At 39.4% G+C, this 26,269-nt stretch overlaps 1 protein-coding gene across 1 annotated transcript in view; it reads right to left on the bottom strand.

Moving 5' to 3' along the window:
• Nucleotides 1-6,428: 6,428 nt before the first annotated feature.
• Nucleotides 6,429-26,269, bottom strand: part of LOC121923263 (neuropeptide Y receptor type 6-like) — a 37,200-nt gene continuing 17,359 nt past the window's right edge. Inside the window, exons 3-5 of the mRNA XM_042453532.1 lie at nucleotides 16,102-16,375; nucleotides 11,811-11,886; nucleotides 6,429-10,000 (exon numbers count right to left, since the gene is read on the bottom strand). Of these exons, the coding sequence (XP_042309466.1) occupies nucleotides 8,876-9,988 (1,113 nt within the window). The 5' untranslated portion in view covers nucleotides 9,989-10,000; nucleotides 11,811-11,886; nucleotides 16,102-16,375 and the 3' untranslated portion in view covers nucleotides 6,429-8,875. The remainder of the gene's footprint in view (nucleotides 10,001-11,810; nucleotides 11,887-16,101; nucleotides 16,376-26,269) is intronic.

Below are 26,269 nucleotides of genomic sequence, written 5' to 3' on the forward strand. Positions count from 1 at the left end.
GGAGGGAGCAAGCTTGTTTTCTGCTGCTCCAGAGACTAGAACCCAGAGCAATGGATGCAAGAGATTCCACCTCAACATTAGGAGGAACTCAACATTAGGAGGGCTGTTCAACAGTGGAACAAACTCCCTCGAAGTGTAGTGGAGTCTCCTTCCTTAGATGTCTTTAAACAGAGGCTGGATGGCCATCTGTCAGGGATACTTTGATGGAGAGTTCCTGCATGGCAGGGGATTGGACTGGATGGCCCTTGCGGTCTCTTCCAACTCTATGATTATATGAAAACAAATGTCTTTTCATCTTAATAGTATCCCTTTTACTACCACAGCTTCTGCCACACTAGAAATAAACCATTTTGACATCATTTTAATTTCCATGGCTTAATGTTATACTTTGAGAATTTTGGGATTTGTAGTTTGGTGGGGTACACCAGAGCTCTATGACAGGGAAGGTTAAATAGCCCACAAAACTGCACATCCCAGAATTCCATGACAATTCTGAGTCATAGAAGTTAAAGTACAGTGGTACCTCGGGATACGAAATACCCAGGTTACGAAATTTTCGGGATACGAAAAAATCCCATTGGAAATCATTGTTCCGGGTTACGAATGTATTTTCGGGTTACGAAGAAAATTTTTGGTGCTTTTCGGCGCTTTTTCGCACGAAACGCGGCTTTTCCCCATTAGCGCCTATGGCAATTCGGCTTACGAAGGCTTTTCGGGTTACGAAAGCGGCCGCAAAACGAATTACTTTCGTAACCCGAGGCACCACTGTAGTATCAAACTGCTTCATTTCTGCAGTGTGGCAGCAGCCTAGTCTAGACTGGCCTACATGTTTCACTTTGCAGAATTCTAACAGAATAATTGTGTATGTATGTATCTATTCAGAAGTAAATTTCACTGAGGTCAAGGTGATCTAGAAGTTTATCACATGAAGCAGGTAAATTGCAACAACACCAGGATAGTCACATCTTTGGCTGGGGCTTATCACATGATATTGCCCCACTTTTGTTGTTTTCCCATTAGGGGATGGTTTAGAAAGCAGTTCTTTTCATTAAGGCAAAACCATGTTAATGACCTCCTTTCCCACTACCATTCTTCTACCATTTCCAATGTGACAGTTCAATTTTGCTTTAATGTCAGTTTTCGGTGGTCAGTGAGTAGTCAGTGGGCATCCTTTGTGTGTGCTCTGGGCATGACTTAGGTGCCTTTTGCTTATCTGTGATCAGCAGAGAAGGAGAAGGAGTAGAATTCTTAACATGATTGCCAAATTAAGTGAGAAACTTTTTTAAAATCTTAAAAGCCCCTAGTCAAAGCTAAGTGGATTTGCAACATTAACATTCACATTCACTCAGATTATGACCCATCATCTTTGCAGTTTTGTCAGTGAATAAATATAGAACCAGTCTGGAAAAAAATATTATAGAATATTATATACTCACATGACATTTACCTGGTTAACAAGCTAATCTGATGTGATAAAAAAAATATTATGGCCTTTATCACTGACCTGAACAAAGAATTACATTATGCCTCATTAGCCATAAGGCAATGATAATTTCAGTTGCCTACAGAAAATAGAGAAGGATTTACTGGAAGATGTCTGACTTATTTGCAGCAGACTGACAATTAGACTCCCAGCTATCTAATAATATAAGTTGCTTTTAAGGGTGAAAGGACTGTTATGACTGGCACCCTGCCACCAGGCAGATCAATTCTAGATTCCAGCATCAAGTCAAAACATTAACAGCTTTCCAGTGGCAGAAGTAGGGCTATTTGTGTTCAGCAGGCTTTGCTTGAGTTTATGCTTTAGCCTGGAAGTTCAAGAATATAGATATGGCTTGGAACAGACTGGGGAAATAAACCTTCCTGTCAATAATTTCCTTGTGGAACTTACATGTCTGTTTGGATATGAAGAGGGTCATGCTAATGGAGATCAGCTTCCTTTGTGTGATTCTGTCCTATATAACTCCAGGGATCCATTTTCCAGTTGTCTCACTTTAGTGTATGTTGTGTACTCTAGCCCAAAGGATCCGTTATCCAGCTACAGGTATCTGTGGCATTGGTCCCAGAATGGTCAGGTAACAACAACAACAACAACAACAATTTGTATCCTGCCTCTCCCTGTATTGGATCGAGGCGGGTAACAACAAACATAAGAATAATAAAAATAGAACACAACAAACCACAAGTAAAAACATAGCAAAGCATATAAAATCCAATTCCCTATCTCCCTCCCACCTTAAAATAGCATTAAAAACAATAATTCCCAACTGGAGAGTGAACATTCTGAGGAGGTCAATTTGGGAATGCCTGCCGGAAGAGACCCGTTTTTATTGCCTTCTTAAAGGCCTCCAAAGATGTTATATGGCAGATTTCTTCCGGCAGATCATTCCAGACTTTTGGAGGAGCAACAGAAAACGTCCTCTGGGAAGTCAATATCAGTCTGGTTTTCTTGGACTGCAAGAGATTCTTCCCAGAGGACCTGAGAGTGCGGGAAGGATTGTATGGGAGGAGGCGTTCCCTCAGGTAAGCGGGACCCAAGCCATGCAGGGCTTTATAGGTAATGACCAATACCTTATACTGTGCCTGGAAACTAATAGGCAGCCAGTGTAGGGATTTTAAGATAGGTGTAATAGGTTCAGATTTTGAATTCCCTGTAACCAATCTGGCTACCATATTTTGGACCAGTTGCAGCTTCCAAACGAGGCATGAGGGTTGCCCCATGTAGAGGGGTTCTACCACCTTTGGTGAGGGAGTGCTGGATTCCAATAGCTGCAGGACTGTTTCATTTGTTGAAGATCACCTGCCCTATCAATTTACTCTCAGTAATGTTTATCATATGACAGTGATGTGTGTCAATTTTCAATAGTAAATGAAATCTAAGGAAGGCCTGGAATGGCAGCAAGTCTCAGATCAGAAGGACTTCTGTGGTTCTTACTGGTTTTTGTTGTTGCGTGCCTTCAAGTCATTTCCAGCTTATGACAACCCTAAGGTGAGCCTATCACGAGGTTGTCTTGACAAGTTTCTTTCTAGGGGATTTGCCATTGCCACCTCTGAGACTGAGAGAGTGTGATTTGTCCCAAGGTCACACTGTGGGTTTCCATGGCACAGACAGGATTGGAACCATGGTCTCTTGTACACCATGCTGGCTCTTGTACCGCTTACAAATTCATAGACTGAGGTTGAGCTCAGAAGCACCCCACGCCTTAATTGATAAGGATGTGTCTACCCTCCTGAGCTTTGCTCCTGGCTCCAGTTAGGAAAATTACAGGGCTCTGACTTTTAAAAAAGTAGTTCCTGCAAGCCTGAAGGATGTCCACCATTAATCTAAACTAGTGGCCATGAGCAAATTTTCGGGCAGTAAATTTAATAGATTATGTGTGAAAAAGAAAATTCATTCATGTTTCCTATTCTAACCCCCCAGGCATCAATAACCAGGGAGTAAAAGAACATTAAGGAAGATGCTCATTTGGTAATTTTCCAGGAAAAGAAGCTTCATAGTTCAGTACCAAAACTGAGAGTGACAGGCTATCTTGCTATGGATGAGATTCCATTGCTAAGGAAGCAGCCCACATTTACGTAACTTTGAGCATTTGATAAGACATCATCACATGCATCCATAGGGGAAAGTTAATTGGACATCAGAAACAGAACTTACATTCACTTGTAAAGATGCACTTTAGATAATTCATATTTATTTGGATTTTTGAATGATACACTTGTTACAGAATAGCAGTCATTTGTACAATTCTGTGTTCACTTTTATCATTCAGTGATATGGTGGCCTATTAACTTTTTAAAAACAATACACCATGATGTTGCTATCTCATCCATAATAAGATGGAGTGCTCAAAGTTAAATGGTACCTCTCAGAGTTTTTGCTGAACATGCCATATATATTTAAATCTGCAAATTAGCAAAATGCATAAAGCAAGACATTAAAAATCTTCCTAACAGCTCCAAAAATGTAACAATGGACCTTTTGAGAAATGTCCCATCTTCTCATTTCTGAGCTCCTCCTAAATCAACAGGCGCTTGAAACTAAGCTGTTTATCTATTCTGACTTCCATAGGCTAAAACAAATTGTTAATCCCATGTAGAAGAGACCTACTGAATGAATGGTACTTGTTAATTTGTCACTTCTTTAAGTCCCTTTGATCAAATGGATCTCCTCTAGTTAGGTCTGACCACTGGATTTTAGCACCAATCCTTGGAAGTGACACTAAATAAACACTGAACAATCAGAATGATATACAGCTCTATTTTTGGCTGTCACCTTGAGTACACTAATTTATAAAAGGTTGTTAAGGGGTGTATGTTAACTGCTATTTCCCTTATGCCTTCTTATCCTTGCGCATTGACTCCCACATCTAATACAATATATTCTTACTTCCCTGAAATATATAGCTGGGCGTATTGTTGAAGAGCGAGTTACAGTTGCAGACCGAGATCAACATATAGAGTGAAGGGTTATACAAAGGGTTTACACTCCATCAGGGATTTTTTGGATTTATTTTCTTTGCACAGCTACTCTTCTGCAGCATTATGACTAGTATGGATTACCACAGGCATTATACACAGTACTGTTATAAATTGGATAATAGGCCAGGTATACATTTCCTTCTTTGGCGCTTCTCTCCACTAAGCAAACTCAGGGGATGCTACCTTAAATTAGATTGTGGCAACCCATGAAGATGAATACAATGTCTCTATGTGTATCTGTGTCTTGAAGTCATGTGTCAGTTTATGGTGACCCCACAGATTTTCATTTTTCTTAGGCATTGTATTCTGTGCTTTCCAATTAATGTGCTAAACAATGTGCACAGCTTGTTAATCTGCAGCCAGAAAGTTTCTCAAGTATGCACATACTGTACACTGTTTGTTGAGCTGTACATTGGTACCAATATTTACATGTAACTGAAAGTACCTGTGTCTGCACTGGGATTTCTGGATATACATTAGCTTTCTTCAGGCATTTGCCTGAACATGCATATGACATTTGTTTATTTAATTATATCATTTATATGCTGTCTTTCTCATGGAGTGGGACCCAAAACGACCCACAGAAGAAAACAACTGAAAAATTGACAATAAAAACATTAAAACAATGAAAATTATCACATAAAATTGCTTAAAAGATATACAAAAGTACACACCCCAATAATAAGCTTTCCTCTTGTGTCCTCACTACGTTTTATGGCCATAACCTAGGAAGGGAGTGGGACATGCCCTCTGCCCAATGTCACTGACTGAGCACCCAGGCCTAAATTAGACATTGTGTGTTAAGCACAAGATCTGAAAAGGATAGCAGTATACTCTTCTAAATAATAGATTAAATTTTACATGTACATAGGCCTCCCCTGCCATATCTTCAGTCACCCAAATGAAGTTAGGTATTCGGAGTGTAGAGCATGTGCGTCCGAAAAGGGCAGTTAAAGACTCCAGCGTGTGGGAAGCCAACTCAAGAGAAGCCTGTAACTACATTCATTCAGATACAGGTACAGAGCCCTACTTGGATTATGCTCTGATGTCTAATTTAACATTTGGTTGCTTAGGGTGCTGGGGCTTCTGTGTGGGTGTACATGTGACCTTTAAAAAAAAAAGATTATTCATAAAATTGCTGCTGCTACCCTGCAGAAGCAAAAATGTGACCCAGAACATTCAGTGGGGCTTGCACAAGATTACAATCTCTGGAAAGATTACTAGCGCTGGCTAAATAATAATGAATACAAGGAGTTCAATTGTGTAGAGTGTTGTTTTGACTTGTATTTGCCCAGCAAACACACTGTTATCACTTGCTGAAAATAGAATAAACGTGCCCATCAAATGCTGGTCAAAAATATTTGCTGACAATTTTTTTTTTAAAAAAAATGAAACTATAAGGGGGAGAGATGGAAAGAAGGCAAAAAGAAGGCAACAGGACAAATAAAAAGAACAAGCCATACATTTTAAGTTTCAAAACAAAACTAGATTGGGATGAAGTACAGTAAATCAGACATCATTTTCGGTTCTCAAGCCTGTCTGCTGCTACATAGACCTGGAACACAGCAGTCTTGGCCTCATCCTGCCACTCCATGGCCGCCAAACTGCTCCTGGATAAAGATTGAGGGTATTAGCTGCAGTTCTGTCATCCACTTTTTTAGTTGTTTCTATTTATTCACACACTCTTTTTGTCCTCTCTTCAGTCTTTTGTTTTAGATCTTCCACTCATTATTACAATTATCACTCTCATGCGAAGTATCTTCCTCAGAATGTCCTTGTGAAGAAGGCATGCTCTTTAGGCTTCACATGAATATATACATTGATGATGATGATGATGATGCCATTCATGTACATAACAAACAGTTATAGAATAAAACATTTATAACTATTCAATAATATAAAAGACTAAAATACAATATTAAAATACATTTTAAAAACCTATCCACACATAGCACAAAATAAAACAAAAAGGCATTATAGATAATCAAATATACTAAAGATATAAAACATTAATTTGAAATTCCAAAGTTTTAGAAAACAAAACAAACAGAAACAATATATATTTATATATGTGTGTGTTCATCACTTCATCTAAACCTATATGTGTTCATCCTACACAGGTACAACTGATCTGTACTCTGGATTTCAGAGGGTTCTTGTACCTGGGTACAAATCAGAAATTAATAAACACATTTAACAGAAATTCTCACAAACATCTGAACATGTTCATACAGTGTGAAACTCCTCCTCTCATATGGAACCCCAGAAAATCAGGGCTCCAAATAAAGAATTTGCACAGCTGGCATTTTCATGCATAACAGACTGCAGTGCTGGGTTTTTGTTTCTTGTGTGTGACACAAGTGAATATTGCACAGTGCTGGTTAGGTTAAGATTGTAATGTTTCTGACATTACTAAAACCAGTTACTAAACACAACTATTTAATAACTGCAGGAGAAATGAGCAGTGCTTGCAATGCCACATGCACTGAGTGGTATTATTTGGTGGGTGAGGCAACAAAGAATGTATCAATTATAGAACTTAAAAACAACAGTACTGTCTGGGACACTTCTCCAAAACTGTAGTGCTGAAACAACAGTTTGATAGGGGAGGGGGGGATACTATTTGCATCTGGGGGCTTTTAGGATGTCCACCAAAATACAATAATGATGCACCCTTGTAAACAAAGTCAGCAAAGAGAGAACAGCCCCTTTCTCTCCAGAGCAACTACCCACTAGGGTGGCCACATACAAAAGATAACAGGGTTTTTAAAACTCACTGGGGAAAGGAAAACACCCCTTTGCTAAAGCACAGCTTTCTTTAGAGGTTCTCCTTTTACTTATTTTTCTCAGTGGAATTAGAAATAATAATGGGGGTTCCAGAAGCTGTAAAATGCACAGTGGAGTGCATGCAATCCATGTGGTAAATATTGCCCAAAAGTCTCAGAGGCTACATGAGGTAGTATTTACATAGGGAGTCATGTGGAAACACAGAGTTTAAATTTTGAAAAGAAGATAATCCAAAAGTCTGCTGTTGAAGATATGAAGTACTAGTATTATTTTTGTTTGTCATAGGGTGTTCTTTAGAAAGACCAGAAAAAGCATGGGATAAATCTATGTAGTACAGCTCACACAGAGGCTGAGATCCTTGGCACACACAGTTCCACATCTTTCCACTGTTAGGCAACTATTAACTCTAGGATGGACCCCACTGTAATTTGGTGGGGAATGGAGGAATTAGTGATTCAGGATTTTATCATACAAGCCTCATTCTTGATGCCATTGTATTAGTAAAAGGAAACAGAGCTTTCCTTCTCGCATGTCCCTTCAATAGCATGGCAGGAGCTTGCATTCTCATCTACACTCCCCCTTAACCTTGCCTCCCTACCCTGTGCCCTACTCAGCATACCTTTCATATTTAAATTTGTATTTGTAACACAATCCCACAGTTATGGCAATGCAATTTAGTGAAATAAAGATGAAATAAAAAGAAAGTGAGGACAAAAAGAAAGAAAACTAGCTTGTTTGGAAATAGTGAGGGTGAGAGGTGGGGAGGAGGAAACTGGTACCATGTGGCTGCCCCATCTTGGAACTGCCACAGGAGAAACTTATTGCATCTGAGGACTAACAGCACAGCAATGTGACTGGGAGCTTACTAATGATTTTCCTCATCAATGAAAAGGTGCACTCTAACCATGCTTTGGAGGTACAGCAGCGACGGGTCAGAGGCAACATTGTGTGTGAAGTATCTCCAAAAGCACTATTTTGCAACTTTAATTGTAGTTTAAAAGACATGTGTGATAAATTCCTCAGTCCAGAGAGAAACAGTTGCTCTTTGCTCAGTTGTGTGTGTGTGTGTGGAGAAATGAGGTTGAGGTCTCAAATGGAGTAAACCCATCTTTTCCTTCCACCAGGAACTCAGAACAGCCAGAATTTCATGGTCTGCATTCCCTCCCATTACGTTCAGTACGAAAGAGCAGCAGTAGCCCCTCATGCAACTTGTCAGCTACTGGGAGTGGGAGTTCTTGGAGGGAGTGCATGGGGAAGAAACCAACCATCTGCATCTAATCAAAAAATAGACTTATGCATGCATAAATCAGTATGAGTCAGAGTGCCATCTTCCAAGATGTTGCTTTTCCCAGGTTCAATTTTTCAACACTTAAATATGGGGAGCTCCTGCAAGGTTTAATAAAATATGAACAATAATGTGTATTTTTTTATTCATCTGGAAGATATTTTAGGCTTCACACATGGTCACATTCTCACTATGGTAAACAGGGAGAAGCCCCTTTCACTTCATTGGCACCAGAACCAAGAATACCACAATTCCATACAACAGTAACTTAGTGATACAATAGTCCAGCACAAAGCTACATAAATGGTTAGAAAGTTCCAGGTTTCAGATATTTGCAGGCATATTGTTTAGTTTCAGGGATCCTTTTGACACATCAGTGTTCACAGTTGAAAGGGCAATGTTTTCATATAATTTTTGAGATTCAAAGCATCTGAAGTTGTGAAGAAGAATGACCAAATCCTTCTGAAAATTCTTGTTGAGAAATCCATAGAAAAATGGATTGACACAAGTTGAGGTCATGGCTACCAAGTGGCACAAAGTAAATACCACGTCATGATGGCAGCTCATCAGGGCCTCATATTTCCAGTCAAACACAATGTTAAATATGTTCAGAGGTAACCAACATGCACCAAAGGTCACAACAATTGAAATCAACATAGCATTAATCCTTTTGCTCTCGTTGAGTCTGTTCTCCTTCTCCCTTATCTTATCCACTTTACCATGCCTCTTCTGCAGACAAACAAATATCTTTAGATAACAGATGAAAATGAAACCTAGTGGGAAGAAGTACTGGCAAACTAACATGGTGGTCGTATAGCCCCGCCGTTCTTCATTAGAGGGCCACACCTCAATACAGACAACTTTGTTCATATAGATATCACTGTGGGAAGAAAGGTTTCTGAAGGGATCATCAGTAATTTGATGGAAAATAAAAAAGGGTGCTGATATTATTAGAGAAAATGCCCAGATGAAGGCAATGCCCCAAAATGCATGTGAAATATTAGGCTTCCAACCACGTGGATTCACTATTAACTGATACCTCTCAATGGCAATGAGTACAAGTGAGAATGTGGAGACAGTGACAGATATACTTTGTATAAAATCACTTATTTTACACAGGGCTTCTCCAAAAACCCAGTAATCCATCAACGTGTATGCAGCTGTGAAAGGAATGCACATGACACAGATGAAGATATCAGACACAGAGAGGTTAGCAATCAAAATGTTAGTGACATTTTGGCTTTCTTTCTGTTTCCCAATAACAATGATCAGGCAGAGATTGCCAAGAAGCCCTACCAGGGTGACTATGGCATAGGCTGTGATGAGCAAGAAGACTGCAGGAGGAGATGGCTGGCAGGACTCAAAGTGGGAAAACAGAGAGTTATTGCTGTTTTCAGCCAATGGATCCATGCTGGGCTCTTGAGTGATTTTATCCATCACGAAATACCCCTGAAATTACAAGCATAAATAAAACTAAGAACTCAGTTTGGCCATCTTTGTGTGCTGCTTGAAGTTATACTTTGGGGATTATTTTAACATTCTCCTTTTAAATATTGCTTTCTGAAGACACTCCCCAACTCCTTAACCACTGATTTAAAACAATCATCACAGCAACCTGTCAATTGCCCCTACAGGAAATTCTGTAGAGTCCCAATTAGCATACTGAGCTCTACTTGAATAGGTGCCTTCCATTCCCTTTGCTGCAGAGGAAAGTTTTGTGCCAGTGACAGGAGCATGCATATGGCAGTGACTCCTCTGACACTGAGGAGATAATCAAGGCAAATTTCATCTGTGTGTCAGAGCTTGTGTACATGTGCTGGGAGGCGCTGATCAATCAGATGCCAACAGCCCAGTTCCAAACACCCTACCAGAAAGTAAATACAGTAAGATCAATGTGGCTTACTCTCTTAGAAAATGTGCTTAGGCCTGTAGATCTGTATTGTGTTCGTGTCTCTCCACTATTTTGATGTTCAAGAATAATCAGTTAGTGATTAGATAAAAGGATACAAATTAGTCTTGCAGAGGCTAAGTCATTTAATCTGCATCACATATTTTTGTTCAGATTATTTGGAGTACAAAATCATATCTTCCACTTAAGGAAAGAACTTCAACATGTATGATACTTTCTATAAATCCAAAGGGAGAGTGAGTTTGACCTCCATAGTCTAGATGTCACCCTGGGTGTTTTGTAATGTACTTCATTTAATGAGGAATGCTATCTTAACTCAATCAAGGAGTTTGCACATCCTGAGCTTGGCTGTGGATGACAGGGGCTCTCAGAGGTTTCTCATTCATAAGGCTGCCATAAGTCAAAACGCATCTGATGGCAGCAACAAACTAATTAGGTACTAAAGGAAATAGGGTTCTGCATTCACATACAACCTAGCACTGCTACTACTAAATGCCAAAGCCTTTAAAAAGACCTGCATACATATGGTCCAGAGTTTAACATGGCTTGTAAGTGCATTGGTTATATTTCTTTTTTAGTCCTAATTGCAGATCTTCACATCAGGCATCTTGATTTTTGCAGAAAGCCAAGGTATTTCTACTACTGAACCTATCCAAAAAACCTCAAACAACAACAACAACAACCTCCAGAAATCTGAACATCAATAAATACTAATTTTGCCCATCCAGGGAGAAAAAACTTTTGAATTTTTGTGTCCCTCCATGCAAGAATGAAATAAGCACATATTTACAGCTCTAATTTCGCAGGTAGGAATGGATGAAGTGCATTTTTAGGTAATGTCATGGGATAAATTATGGATGCGGCACATTTGACATACCAAATGTTTTGGATTTCCACTTTGAGAAAACCCAGTCAGCCAATGGGAATGATAAAACTAGGATCAACATTTATCACAGGCACGGGACAGAAAGCTTTAGCTGGATTGGCAAGAATGTTTTTTAAAGTGTTGGCTTTATTTAGGGTTGAGCTAGAACTCTGGTGATGTTTACCCAAATGTATGCATGTGGAGAGCAGAAAAATATCTTGGGCAGCACCATTCCATAGGCTTGAATGTTTTTCATTTGCTTTCTCCCCCTGTATCTCTATTTAATTGCTTTATGTAGTCACCTTTTGTTGGTTTTAGTGCTTTATGTAGTAATAATTATGAAAACGACTGGGATCTTGTTTAGAAACCATTGTGTTGCATTTTAGATAGGTTTTTAGCAAATTTATTTGCATTGCCTAGCTGTGCCGCAAGCCATATAGAACAAAATTTTGACATTCTCTCTGAGTAGCCAAAATATGACTCACCGAAATCCATTGATGAAGTGACACTGAAATGTAAGCCAGGAGCAATCAGTCTTCACCTCTCACAGTCGGTGTCCTGCTGTTACAAGTCAAAGCCAAGATGAGAAAGCAAACAGATTTAAGAGGAAATGCAAATTAAATTGACCATTATTGTTATCTCCCCCCCTCCCCCATGAGCTTTCATTGATGCCAGCATGGTGCAGTGATTTGAGCATTGGACTATGTCTCTGGAGATCAGGGTTTGAATCCCAACTCGGCCATGAAACCAATTGGCTGATCCTGGGCAAGTCACAGTCAGCCTCAAAAAATGACAATGGAAAATCACCTTTGAGTAAATGTGTCACCCTAAGCTGGAAACAAAGGCATACAACAACAACAACAACAACAACAAAGTTTTCATGGTCTGGCATCAGATAGATGCTAAGGTGTTTCCAGATGAAATCTTTAATTTTCAATCATTCTGCCTCATTGGCAGACTTTTACAGGGATCTATATGTCATTGGATTCCAACTGTAACCCTCCTGTGTTTCTCCAATGTACCCTATATTTCTATAAAACTGAAAAGGGAAAGCCAGAACAGTTACACAATGCCTTTTACATAGTAGCAGTAGGAGACATTTGCCTTGAAGCATGCTTCTTCCAGATTTCTATTGGTGCACTTATATTGGTGTAGACAGGGCAGCAGGAAGCAAAATGTCCTCAGGTGCAGTAGCTATGAAAAAAATAAAACAGGCTGCACCAGAGTCAGCAGATTTTGTCTGCCTTTTCTTGCCATTGCTACATGACCCCAGAAAAAGGGATAGTGCTACCATAATGTACTAACAGAATTCTGGTCAATGTCTTAAAATGCCACAACCCTTTTTATTTAATAAGGGTTTTTTAGACTTTATCTTTGCAGTATTTTTCTTTTGCAAGTGTGGGTAAATGTGGTTGTACACATTTCAGTAGCCTTGGCCAAAGCATTGCAATTTGTGTCAATTAATTACACAAGGTCTTCAAATGGCCATTATTCAGACGTGCATTAGCTGTCTATTCTTGCATAGCAGAGGGCTAGACTCAATGGACCGTCCTTCCAGGCTTTTCCAACTCTATGATTTTAGAAATTGCAAACGCTGAGGTAATACAGTTGGCCCTCCATATCCATGGATTCTCTATCCACAGATTCAAGCACCCACAGCTTGAAGATGTTTTTAAAAAATATAAATTCCAGATAGCAAACCATGCCTTTACTGTTTTATGTAAGAGACACCATTTTACTATACCACTGTATTTAATGGTGCTTGATCATCCAAGGATTTTGGTATCCGGCCTGGGGGGGGGGGGGGGGGGTGGGGGGGGGGGGGGAGGTAGACCCAAACTCCAGAGTATACTAAGGGCCCACTGTACTCTAAGATCTGGCACCATGGGACTTCTAACCTCCTCTCTTTTATAGTACAGTGCTAAAAAAAACCAAAAAAAACAAGCCAGAAAGATAGGGCAAGCAGTCCACTTTTTGAAAAAATATATCTCCTAAATTTCATCGTCTGCTTTACTAGAGACTGGCATATTAGTCCATGCAGAATTGCCATATACAGACTACCCTGTTATTTCACGCTCTTGCTCTAAACTAATACAAAAACCAGTGTACTTCAACAAAGGCAATGTTCAGATCTTTGGGTCACAACCAGGGTTTTGGTCTACAAACTGGACAGCAGCCATTAACACTATGTGTAAACAGATACCACGGTACCTTTCCTCACCACTGAAGACAGAAAACTGCATCTTGGAAGATAATCTGGCTCTAGACACAATGTCGGCATTACAACTGGTTAGATTTTTTTAAAAAAAATTCTATTTCTTCCCATCCCATTTTTTGTAACCTAATGAAACATTCTTCAGAATGCAAGTGTTTCTGTGACATTTTAGTATACCTACTAAAGGCATTATTGAACTTCAGTTTTTGCTAAAAGGTCCTATCACACTTAGGTATTATCAGCAGTCCAGAAATGATGCCATTTGGAATATTATGAATTTTGGAATTTTAGGTAAGGGATACTCAAGGTTTTCTCCTTGACAAGTTGTGCCCAGCTGTAACCTGTATTACAAAGATCCAACTTGGAAATACCTTTTCTGTTCATATACATATCTCCTCAGAGCTTCTTATGTCAAAACTAAACAGAACTGAAAACTGTGCCTCAGTTGGTAGCTACTGTTCAATCCTCTTTTTTTACTTTGAAGGGACATTAGAGCCTAATTACATGTTACACATGTAAATATATACAAAAGGTGGATTTTATTTCTGGAGGGAGGGAAAACCTTTGATGGGGACAATTTGGATCAGATATTACGGTAGCTTAACCCTTCTGCTTCCAAACTCTTCCAAAGAGAGAGCAAAGAAAGAGAAGATGGGGGGAAAGGTTAATTCCTCCATGCTGCTTCTTTGCTCTACACCTTTCTAGTTGAAGTTTACACAGTCTTTATGTATGCTTTGTCAAGAAACCTCTCTCTTTATTCTTAATGCTACAGAAGTTATAGTATTTTACATTTTTATGTGTTGTTTCATTTAAAATTGCATCTTCCTGGTGGGAAACTGATTCAACTTGTCAACTGAAGTCACTTGCATCTCAGCAAAACTGGAAGGTCTTCTTACAAACATCAGGAGAAAATTTTCATTGGGTCAGGAGAGGGCAAAAAACACGGGGGAGGGAGGTGAAACCAGCAACAGTACCCCCCCCCACACACACACACACTGTGTAAACACAGAGGTGCAGCTGCTGTATTGCAAACAAACTTATCACCAGCCATGTGTTAAACCTGTAGCTGCATCCATTTTTTAGCTTAGTCTCAGTGCCACTGCACATGCTCATATTTATGATGTGTAAATCAATTTACATATAGAGATGACTTGTGGTTGTTTTTTGGGAGAGTAAGACCCGACAAATTTAAAACAAAAGGAAAACATATCTTTTTCTTTGATAATAAAAAATAGTAGTATTTTATTCCTAAAACAGTTAAACCTATAGGCGCTTATTATTTTTATTGCATTGAACCAGTGGTTGTTCTTTTTTGTTTTTCTTAAATTTTTACATCATTTTTTTATATCTTAGGTCTTTTCTTGTTATATGGGGTTTTTCTTTCTTTATTTTGCATTATTTTCCTACTTCTTATATATCATAGAAAACTTGAAAATAAAAACAATGCACATATCTGTTCATATACATAGTAAAGAACCCATATTATTATATCTGTTTCTCATTAGAAATGTTAAGATTTGAAAGCAGAAGTAATGTTGCAACAGGGTTCAGCTGAGATTCCTCTGGAATAAGCAACTTGGTAAGGATGCAGTCTTAAAGCTACTGATCTCAGTAGACATTCATCACTAAACAACACCAAGCTAAAAAATTTGCTAAGGATACAATTACTGGGGGGGGGGGGGATGCATGGAATTGTATTAGGGTTATGCAAAAGGACCAATCTATGTAGAGAAATGACATGTCTCATTCTTTAAGGTGAGACATATAATCTATTTCTCTACCCTCTCATCTTTTTTCAGTGCCTATATAACACAAAACAATCTATACTAACTGGATTTCTTTTTAAGTATAGAATCAGGTTTATAAAAATTAATAAAATCAATACTTAATTCTGACTATAGTCATTAGTTTATTTTCATGTCAGTCGTTTTCAGTTTTAGAAGTAACCTGCACTTCTATGACGAATAATAATAATTTAAAAAGAATCGTCCACAAATAAAACATTAACAAAAGATTCCTTTCTTTCACACTGATGGTGTTTAATTGAGGTAGAAGACAAATGACCACAGAGCTTTATTCTAATAGCTGCTAACGAATTTTTAAAAAGATCCATGCTATGACAAGGTGAATGCAGAAACTTTGCCTAGTAATTTCACTTTGAGTATTCCTGCTGTAGTTTCTTTCTAAAATTGATCTCGTAACTCCTTATGATTAAATAACACCTTCCTCAGAAAGACAATATAAGCTTTCAAATGAAGCAACAGAACTCTAAACTCCTTGGAATGTGGGGGAAGTGGTACTTTGAAATACTGTCCATTTCTGCAAGACAAAGACCCCCCCCCCCGAAGTGGCTCCATTGTCCCACTCATGTATGAGGGCTTTTCATGTTCCCATACAACAGCATCTACTCCCCTTCTGATGTTGGTTGATATCTATTAGGTTCTTAGAGCTGCTGTAGAAAGGAAATATTATAAACGTGTGCAGAGAGGATTGCATCTAGACCCTTGCTCACAGAGAAATTTTTTTTTTAAAAAAGTCATGCAGATATTCCAGTTTCTTACCTTTGGGGAAATTTCATATACAGTTTCCTTTCCTTTGCTTTGACTGGTCTTCTTTTCTTTTTCATACTACGTATTGACAAAATCAACAAGTGCCTGTTTAGTGTCCAAAGGGCTCAGAAATACTATGGCCATGCTGTCTAAAGCTGGAGAGGAAAATCCTCTTCAGTTCTGTGCCTTCTGGAGTGAGTTGACTGATGGAGATTTCCCACTAGGGCTGAAACTACTGCAGTGAAGAGCTGAGAGAGTAACTGAGAAATAAGGCAAGTTCCAGATTCTAAAGGAGAGAAAAAACCAATGAGGAGGCAGCTGGGAGGAGAGACCAGTAGTCATGGGGACAATCTTTTTATGAATGTTTTTCCAGGTGTTATCTTGCAACCTGATTTGCAGTTATCTGTTCCACAGCATATTTTTATTTACTTAAAGAAAGAATCTATGCTGGATTTCACACATTGCAAATATTTACAAATGGCTTATTGCTTCATTGTAGAATGCAATGGTGTCAAAATATGGGACATACATGGTATATCGTCTTTTTTGATGCTCTTCCTTTGTGAGGCACTGCTGATGGCACAATTAAAAATTTTTCCTATTGTAAGTCTTTACATTTTTGTGTAAGTCATACACTTCAACTGAGACTGTTTTTTCACTTCTGAGCAATGTTGTATGCCTGCATCTGGCATTTGTTGCTCATTTAGAACTATAGATGTGAAGATTCAGGATATTTAGGATCTATACCACTTTCTTAGTATCTGCTTATATGCATTATTTCAGTAATCCTTACAAAAGTCCTGTAATCGAGATGAGCCTTATTATTCCAATATTACAGATGGGGGAGTGGAGGAGAAGAGAGCAGACAGTTACAGCAGGACTGAGATACAAGGGATCCTTGTTATCTACTGGGGTTTGATTCCAGGATCCCAAATCCGTGGTTGCTCAAATCTCATTAAATACAATGGCATAGCAAAATTGTGTCCCTTATATAAAATAGAAAATCAAACTTTGCTATTTGGAATTCTTTTTTTCAGTATTTTCAAACTGTGGATACTTGAATCTGTTTATAAAAATCAGTGGATAAGGAGGGCTGACTGTATAAGCAACCACTTTCCATTGTCATTGTTACAACTGCAAAGTTTTGTATAACTAAGGGTCTGTACAAATAGCTGCCCCTTCTTCAGCCAGATTGGGGCCACAGCAACCACACGCAGTGGCCGTGATCCAGCGTTTCCAGGGTGCGAAAAGGAGCTGCAAAAAGATGCTCCTTTTTGCACCCTGGAAAAGGTGTGATAGCCACAGCACCATGACTATACGTTGCACCTTCAGCACTGCTTGTATGGACACAGTGCCAGAGGAGCACCATTACCCTGCATGCTTTGTGAAGTGGCACATGGCCTCACAGCAACCTGGGGAACAGAGTCAGGGCATACATCATGTGGACGTGACGCCCTGACTCTGCCCCCAGGCCAGCCTTAATGGCCACTCTGAAGAATCCCTAAGTCACATATGTATTACATAAATGTATTGCAGGTTGAGTCTCCCTTAGAAAAAACGCTTGACACCAGGCGAGTTTTGAATTTCAGATTTTTGAATTCCTGTAATTTCATATACATACATATTGAGATATATTTTGGAAATGGACCCAAGCCTAAGCATGAAATTCACTGATGTTTCATATACATCTTACACACATAGCCAGAAGGTAATTTTATAAAATATTTTTAAAATTGCAAAATTCATACAATTTTGTGCATGAAATGAATACTGTGTACACCGAACCATCAAGAAACAGAAGTGCTGCTATCTCAGTTTTGGTTTCTGGAGTATTTTGGAATTCTGGACAAAGAAGGCTCAACCTGTATACATAACTTATGTAGTTTGTACTAAGGAAGACTGCCAACATTGTTACAATTTGTTTAAAATCTTTTCCAGAATTTGAGTCATGTTCAGTCAAAACAAATCCAGCATTCTCTTCACATAATGGTCAGCAAGTTGCCTACTGGAAGCTGAGAAACAGGACAAGAGTACAACAGCACCCTTCTGTTTGTTCTTCCCCACAGCTGATTGCTGGAGGCAATATATTGCCTCTAGTATGAAATGGAGTATATAGCAGTGACTGCCTGCAGTTCCTGACCTTTCTCAGGCTTAGGGCCTGAACAGCCAGGCCAAAATAAAGCTGCTTTGGGTCACTTTGAAGGTATGTTGTTTAAATGCTGCATGCACCCTAAGAGGCGGAAGCTGCGCCAAAGCCACAGCTTCTGGCCTCTCAAGATGTGTGTGTCATTTAAACAGCATACCTCCTAAGTAACCTGAAGCAGCTTTATTTTGGCCTGTCTGTTCAGGCCCTTAGTTTACTATTGAAAACTGACACAAATCAGTGCTATACAATAAACTTTACTGGTAGTAAATTGATGAAGCAGGTGGTCTACAACAAAGAAAATCTCCACAGTTCTTCAGGTGAGGTGGTCCAGCATTCCTTCACTGCAGATGGCAGAACCAGACCTCTAAAACACAGATTCTAGCCAGACTACCTCAAGACCAACATTATAGATCCCTGTGGCTGGATAATGGGTCACCAGGGTTGGGGTGCACCTCTGGGTTATATATAAGGAAGAACCAAACAAGGAAATTGGAACTGTGCAGGCATGACCCACCTTACATCCTAACAGATACATAACCTCCAATATTTCACAGATGAAAACCAGGACACATGGTGCCAAGCAACATCAGAGCATAGTCAAGCAAATGTTATTCATGAGAAAGAACAGTTATGAGAGTTGCAACATTTTGCTTATGTCTGAGCAAGGGTTCACTCTTTCCTCTCTCCCCTGCTGAGTTAACTGAATACAAGCTATCTTTGCACTTTGAACTCAGTTTGCAGTAACTTAAGTAAGCTGAGGACAAAGAGAGAAAGTGGGAGGAGGAGAGAGAAACTGGGACATTTTAAAAGCAGCTGAAAAAGTGGGATGGCAGAAGATTATTCAGGAATGTTCCTGCCAAATCAAGACAGTTGGAGATATGCAGCTATGAAACAGTACAAGCAAGTTGCTGACAGGAAAATTTACTTCTTTGGTATTTTCCTAATCACTTCTATATCCTTGAACATTCAGGCTAAAATATAAGCTATCTAGCAGAGCATACTGAACATAAAACCCTTTCTCATGCTACTAGGCAGCTGTTAATATTTGGTTATGATGCTGGTAAGGATTGTAGAACCCATCTGCCTGGTGACAGAGGTCCACATCCATTCACTTTCTTTCATGAAGTTGTCCAGTCCCTAAGTCAAACAAGCCAAGCTGGCAGTAGTGCCTCTTCAAGTAGCAAATTAAACCTTGCATTTTGGTGCCGATTTTCTGATCTTCATCACCAGGATTTGCTGCCTTCTATCCTGTGCTGTGAGAGAAGTGGCATATCAATCAACCAACCAGACAACCAACCAATCAACCAGTCAGTCAAAAAAAGTGGTGATGTTACTTAAGCAAGACTACAGGAATTTTTGAAAATGTAATTCTTTTATCATGGGTATACTGAAAAGAAGTGGAAACATATCCCATCTTCCTTGCTTACCTGGGTGTGAGATACAGATGGCCAGCTCAAGACATTTTGTTGCTTGAGGTAAAGGATTAGATAGTACTCCATATAAAGAAGTGGATTTGACTCTTAGTTGACTCATTGTTTGATCTGACAATATGATACTCTCTTCCACCATCCTGAAGGCAGCAGGCAAGTTTAGCAACCTAGACGAATTGTGTGACACCCAGGCTCTGGCACCAAAACCAAGGATACAGCAGGTGGATTCAGAAAGAACAACCAGTACGCCACCAACAGTCAGCCAGTACCTGCTGTCTCAAGTAAGGCATGGGAAAGGAATCAGAAGATTATTGTAAAAAGGAGTTAAGTATTGTGCTTCATCCCTACCCTTTCCCAAGACACTACAGAGTTAAACTTTACACATGTTTGTCAGAAATTGTTAGTTACTGGGATAGTACAAGTTTGAAAAGTTAGGGAGGAATCCTTGTCTTCTGAGATTTCAGTTGGTATAAAAATCTGCAGCTGAGGAGATATCAAAGGAGAGTTAATAAGAGTTGGGAACATGACCTTCAAAGACAAGTGTGATCGATGATAAGGTCTAGACCAGTTTCCCCCCAATTCTGGCCTTCCAGGTGTCCCAGGCTATTGGCCAGGATGGCTGCAGCTTCTCGGTGCTGAAGTCCAAAACACTTGGAGGACCAGAGTTTGGGAATCCCTGATCTAGACACGCAGGTGCACTAATGAGGACAGAAGTGTAAAATCACAGGTAGACCCAGGGTTTTTGCATGTATAAATAAGATTCCTTTGGCTGTGCTTGGTGAGCTTCAACACAGACCTTGATATTGTGCGCTTGTGGGCTAGTTAAGTGATCTCTCTGCTGCTGTACTGGGGCTCCCAGCAGCTTAATGGACACCACAAGTGTCCACTTGCTTTTTCTGTATCCTTGCCATATATCCTTTTCTGTACAAGTTGGGAATAAAGCTTTAAGCTTTTCCCACAGGTATGGTTTTTGCTCTCAATCCTAAAAAAACCTCTTGTCTTTGGCAAAAAAGGTGGTCATCTCATGCTTCCTAATGGAAGTCCCCTCTGTGCACACTATTTTCTGTCATTACTCACCCTGTAGAGAGCTAGTATGTAGCAGTTGTTTGACTGTTGAGCTGGGACTCCAGGAGACTAGAACCCAAATCCCTGCCAAGGAAACCTACTGGGTGATTTTGAGCAAGCCCCATTCCCAGCCTTAAAGGGAGGCAATGACAACCCTCCTCTGAATAAATCTTGCTAAGAAAGCCATACCATAGTATTGTGATAAGTCACAGTCAACTTGAATGCACATAACAACAACAGCAGCCACAAAATTCACCCCATAGACCAAGGAATCTGATGTAGAGGAGTGAGATATAGAAAGGTGTCTCTCTCCAGATGGCTCCCACTCTCTGCTCAAATCTGTGCAGCCGTTGGTTCATGCAGCTGATAGAGAACTACCCATCTCAGCTGGACTTCAGGGGCATCATTTATGGAATGATGTTAGGATAAGGAACACTGAACAATCAAGCACCTGGCATCTCAAAGTGAGGCAACTATAAATCCTACAGTAGCTGGAAATTTTTGTTGTTTGCAACTGTTTATTCTCCCTGGTATTTTGTGGACTTCCTGCTTGTGAATTTATTTAGATTCTTGACCCCTGTATTGGCTTACAATGATTTTCTGACTTGCCCGTCTGGCTTTGGCATACTGTCCAAAACTTCACACATGAAAACTGGGAAACATCAGTGTGTGATCAAGCTGGCAAAAGTTGTTAATGAGGAAGAACAGAAAGACTGCAGTAGTTTGCTTTAGCCTGGGACTACGGGGAAAGGTGAGATTCCTGTTCAATGGGTACATTTCGACAATCCTAGACTATTCCAGAATTGTTAACATTTATCTTAATTTGTATTGGTTATTTTCATCATTTGCACTTCCTCCATATCACAAAAACATAAGAGCCATATTGGATCAGATCAAAGGACTATGTAGTCTGTTATTCTGTTCACACAGTAGCAAATCAGTTGCCCGTGGGAAGCTCACCAGCAGGGCATAAATACAACTGCACCCTTCATTTCACATCCCCCTGCAACTTATTAACAGACGTATACTCCCTTTGATACTGAAGGTGATAGCCATTCTGACTAGTAGCCATGAATGACTCCATTCTCCATAAATGTATCCATCCCCCTTTTGAAACCATTCAAGCTGGCAGTCATAACTACATCTTCTGCCAGTTTTCCACAGTTTAACTGTGCTCTGTGTAAAGAAGTGTTTCCTTTTCTCTATTCTGAATGGTATAAATTAATGGAAAATGGAGTGACCAGTGGCTATTAGTCAGATGGCATTACACCTCTTTATAGCAGTCATTGGTGAATGTGGATGGAAATCATCCTAGGAGGCAGTACCGAACTTGCATTACAGTTCAAATAAAGAAAGCAGTGGGTTTCACATGGGACTTGACTTGTGCTCAGAAGGCTAGCTCCTATTGATATAATCCAGTTAATCCAGTTTTTCTTTGACCACTCAACAATGTCAGTTTTATATCACCTGCCATATTTCTTTTAAAAAAATCCTTAACCCTAAAGGACAGATTTGCATATGCTGAAAATGTATATCTACAGCATTTCAGTATTTGCTGATGCAATACACGCATCTCTTGTTCTGTTCAGTCATCCAAAGGAGCAACATGGCTGTTGTTGTTGTTAACTGCCCTCGAGTTGACTGTGACTCATGTGACCCTGTAGATGAGACATCTCCAAGACCTCTCCTCCACTGCTCTGCTCAGGTTCTGTAAATTCAGACCTGTGACCTCCCTGATTGAGTCTATCTAACTGCCATGCAATCTTTCTCTCTTTCTACTGCCTTCTACCTTTCCTGGCATGGATAAGAGGCAATTAAGAGAATTCCATTTTTGGACTGATTCAAGAAAAGATCTACAGTCAGTTAGGATCTCACAATTCTCCTTTTTGAAGACTGAATATTTTAGAGCCAGATATTTGACTAAACTCAAGTCGCCTACTTTAAGAATTGCCTTCATGGAGTTACGACTTCAAGTAATGCCGACTGCAGTTCTAGACGGATGCTACAACAAAGTGCCTTTTGAGAACAGCCTATGCATCTGCAGTCAGCCTCGGGTGATGGATATTGTTCACTACTTGTTAATTTGTCCATTGTACAGCAACTCTAGAAAGAAATTTTTAACACCCTTGCTGACAAACAAAAGTGGGAGCTCTACTGTTGATTCAGTCCAATTCCTTTTGAGTGATAACAATGACTATGTAACACACAGAGTGGCTCTTTTTGCCATGGCTGCAAAAAAGATTAGAAAGAGAGAGTTGCCATAAATTGCCATGGAGATGCCAAGTATTAATTAGATTTTATGAATTTTATTGTATATGTTTACTAATATTCAGGAAAGATGTCTCTTTTTCCTTCTGTCCTTTTTAACAGTTGACTATTTTAACTGCACACTAAATGGTGGGACGTTTTTTGTCGTCTCTATTCTGTGCCTTTTGTTTTAAATGTTTTATGCTTTTTGATAAGCTCTTTTTGTCATGGCCTTTGGCTAGTACAATAAACGTTAACTTGACTTGAATATTATTATCTTTTCTAATGATTCATGCTTTCTCATGATGTCTCAATTTAATCATCTTGGCTTCCAGGGAGAGTTCAGGCTTAATCTGTTCAAGGACTCATTTGTTTGTCTTTTTGGCTGTCCACGGTAGCCTCAGCACTCTTCTCCAGCGCCACATCTCAAAGGACTTTATTTTCTTCTTATCCATTTTTAAAATTGCCCAGTGCTCACATCCATACATAGTGATGGGAAATACAGTGGCTGAGACTACTCTAACTTTGGTCTCAATTGTATATCTTTACTCTTTAGGATCTTGTCTGGTTCTTTCATAGCTGCCTTTCCTGTTCCTAGTCTTCTTCTGATTTCCTGACTGCAGTCTCCACTATGACCAATGTTTGACCCAATTACAATTTCCTCATTGTGTACGTTGAATTTGTGTAGTTTCTCCATGTTCATTATTTTTGTTTTCTTTATATTTATCAGTAAGTCTGCCGTTCTACTTTCTTTTTTTAATAGTTTTTTTGTGGGTTTTTCAGGCTATGTGGCCATGTTCTAGCAGAGTTTCTTTCTGACGTTTCATCAGCATCTGTGGCTGGCATCTTCAGAGAATGCTTTGCCTGGAAAAATTGGGTGTATATATACTGTGTGAGCCTGGGAATGCAGGAGTGATTCGCATGTGTATTGTTCTGTGTTGATGGCTGGCCTCAGCCTGGGAGGCTAATGCAAACAAGGATTAATGTCTGCTAATTGGTGATATTATCTGCTGGGAAAGCCCCTGACTCTGAATGGTTTCCCATTTGCATTTGCTGAGTCCTTATTTTGCTATTCCTCAGGACTGGTAGCCAAATTTTGTTCACTTTAAGGGTTTCTTCTTTCGGGTTGAAATTATCCAGATGTTTGTGGATTTCAATGGCTTCCCTGTGCATCCTGACATGGTAGTGGTTGGCATGGTCCAGAATTTCAGTGTTTTCAAACAGTATTTTATGCCCAGGATGGTTTGTGGCATGTTCTGCTACTACTGATTTTTCTGGCTGACGCAGTCTGCAGTGTCTCTCGTGCTCCTTGATTCTTGTTTGCACACTGCGTTTGGTGGTCCCTATGTAGACTTGTCCGCAGCTGCATGGTATGTGGGAAACTCCTGCAGCTGTGAGAGGGTCTCTCTGGTCCGTGGCTGAGCGAAGCATTTGCTGGATTTTCTTCATTGGTTTGTAAACCATTTGAAGGTTGTGCTTCCTCACCACTTTGCCTATTCTATCTGTCACTCCTTTGATGTATGGTAAAAATACCTCCTTTTTTAAACTTCCTTAGTAATTGTTCCAAGTCTGTGATGTTTTCTGTAGTATGGTGTCATCTGCATATCTTCGATTGTTGATGTTCCTTCCTCCTATCTTCACTTCTTCTTCTTCTGAATCTAAACTTGCTCTTCTTATATTTTCTGCAAACGAGTTGAACAAATAGGGTGATAGACTGCAGCCTTGCCTGACCCCTTTGCCAACTGGGAACCATTCTGTTTCTCCATATTCTGCTCTAACAGTAGCCTCTGGTCCTATGTATAGATTTCTTATCAGGACTATCAGATATGATGTCACTCCTATGTCCTTAAGAGCCATCTGTAGCTTTTCGTGATCTGTGTAGTCAAAGGCTTTACTATAGTCAACAAAGTACATGCTGATTTTCTTCTGGAATTCCTTGGTGTGCTCCATTAGGGAATTGTATATTTACAATGTGGCCCCTGGTACCCTTTCTTTTCCTGAACCTTGCTTGCACCTCTGGGATTGCTCTCTTAATATATGATTGGAACATCCATATATGATTTGCACAGGGTGACCGGATATTCTCCTTTTCCAGGATATGTCCTGCATTTAACTACTGTCCAGGAAGAATTCCAAATATGTCCTCTGTTTTAAGCATGACTAAGAAGTCCATTGAGTAACACCATGTTTGCTGTTCTCCTTCAAGAGATAATACACTGTATATAATACTACTGTAAATAAACCATATGATATGAATTCATATTTATATGAGTGTTTTAGGTTTTATTTTGTAGTATCCTACATTTTTCTTTTATATCCTACATTTTATGGTGCCTTGTCCTCCTTTCCAGTTATGACATCTAGTCACCCTGGACTGGCAACATGGCTGCCAATCAATAAAGTTAGACCAAGACCTTACAGTTGTTCAAAGAGCTGATTGATTGATTGATCTTGATATGCAATTCATGGCATTTATGGGGCTACTAAATAGATGATATAACTATACGCAATAGTTTCAGTGCTATCTTCACTAGCCAAACATAGCACTAAAACATCAACATTTTTTCCCATATTGTGTTTGCAAAAAAGGTTAATGAATAGCAGAATTATGTTTGCATTATTTGAATCTTCGTGCTACTTTTAATTGCAGAGTAAAAACTATATCCAAGGAACCTTTAGCACTAGGTAAACACAAACCAATTGCTCAATGGGAGTCAAGACGTCAGCTTTATTAGAGAGCCAATTTTATAATCACTATCATCTGATAAGGAAGAATTAAGAGCATATTGCAGATAAAGTGCTGCAAAACAGAATGAACACTAGGTATTAGACAGTGGAGATTTCTTTTTTTCTTTCTTTCGGGGAATAGTAGAGCAAAGGTGAATGTGCGTTTCAGAAAGCAGGAAACATCTTCAGCATTATACTCCTAATAGTCCATTTCCCAATGGTTGATTTCTAACCCATGGCCTCAATTTCTCGCCCAGTCTATCATATTATTTTTAACTACCTCCTCTTCTGTGAAATACTGAAGGAGTTTTTTATAAATTCTAGAGAGAAGCACAGGTTTATTGTTCCAAATAACCTCTTCTAAATCAGTCCCCCCCCTCCAGTATTCCTGGTATTTTAGAGTCTTATCTAATGATATAAAAACCAGTCACATTCTTTCCCTTCAGCTCTCAATTGGTCTAATGTTTTGAGCCTTAATTCTCCATCATTCTCTTCCCAACAGTTGGGATTTTGGAAAGATGTCTTGACAGATGTCCCAATAAGGACAACAACACAATAACTTTAG

Source organism: Sceloporus undulatus, chromosome 2, assembly GCF_019175285.1.
Source record: "Sceloporus undulatus isolate JIND9_A2432 ecotype Alabama chromosome 2, SceUnd_v1.1, whole genome shotgun sequence".
NCBI lineage: Eukaryota > Metazoa > Chordata > Lepidosauria > Squamata > Phrynosomatidae > Sceloporus > Sceloporus undulatus.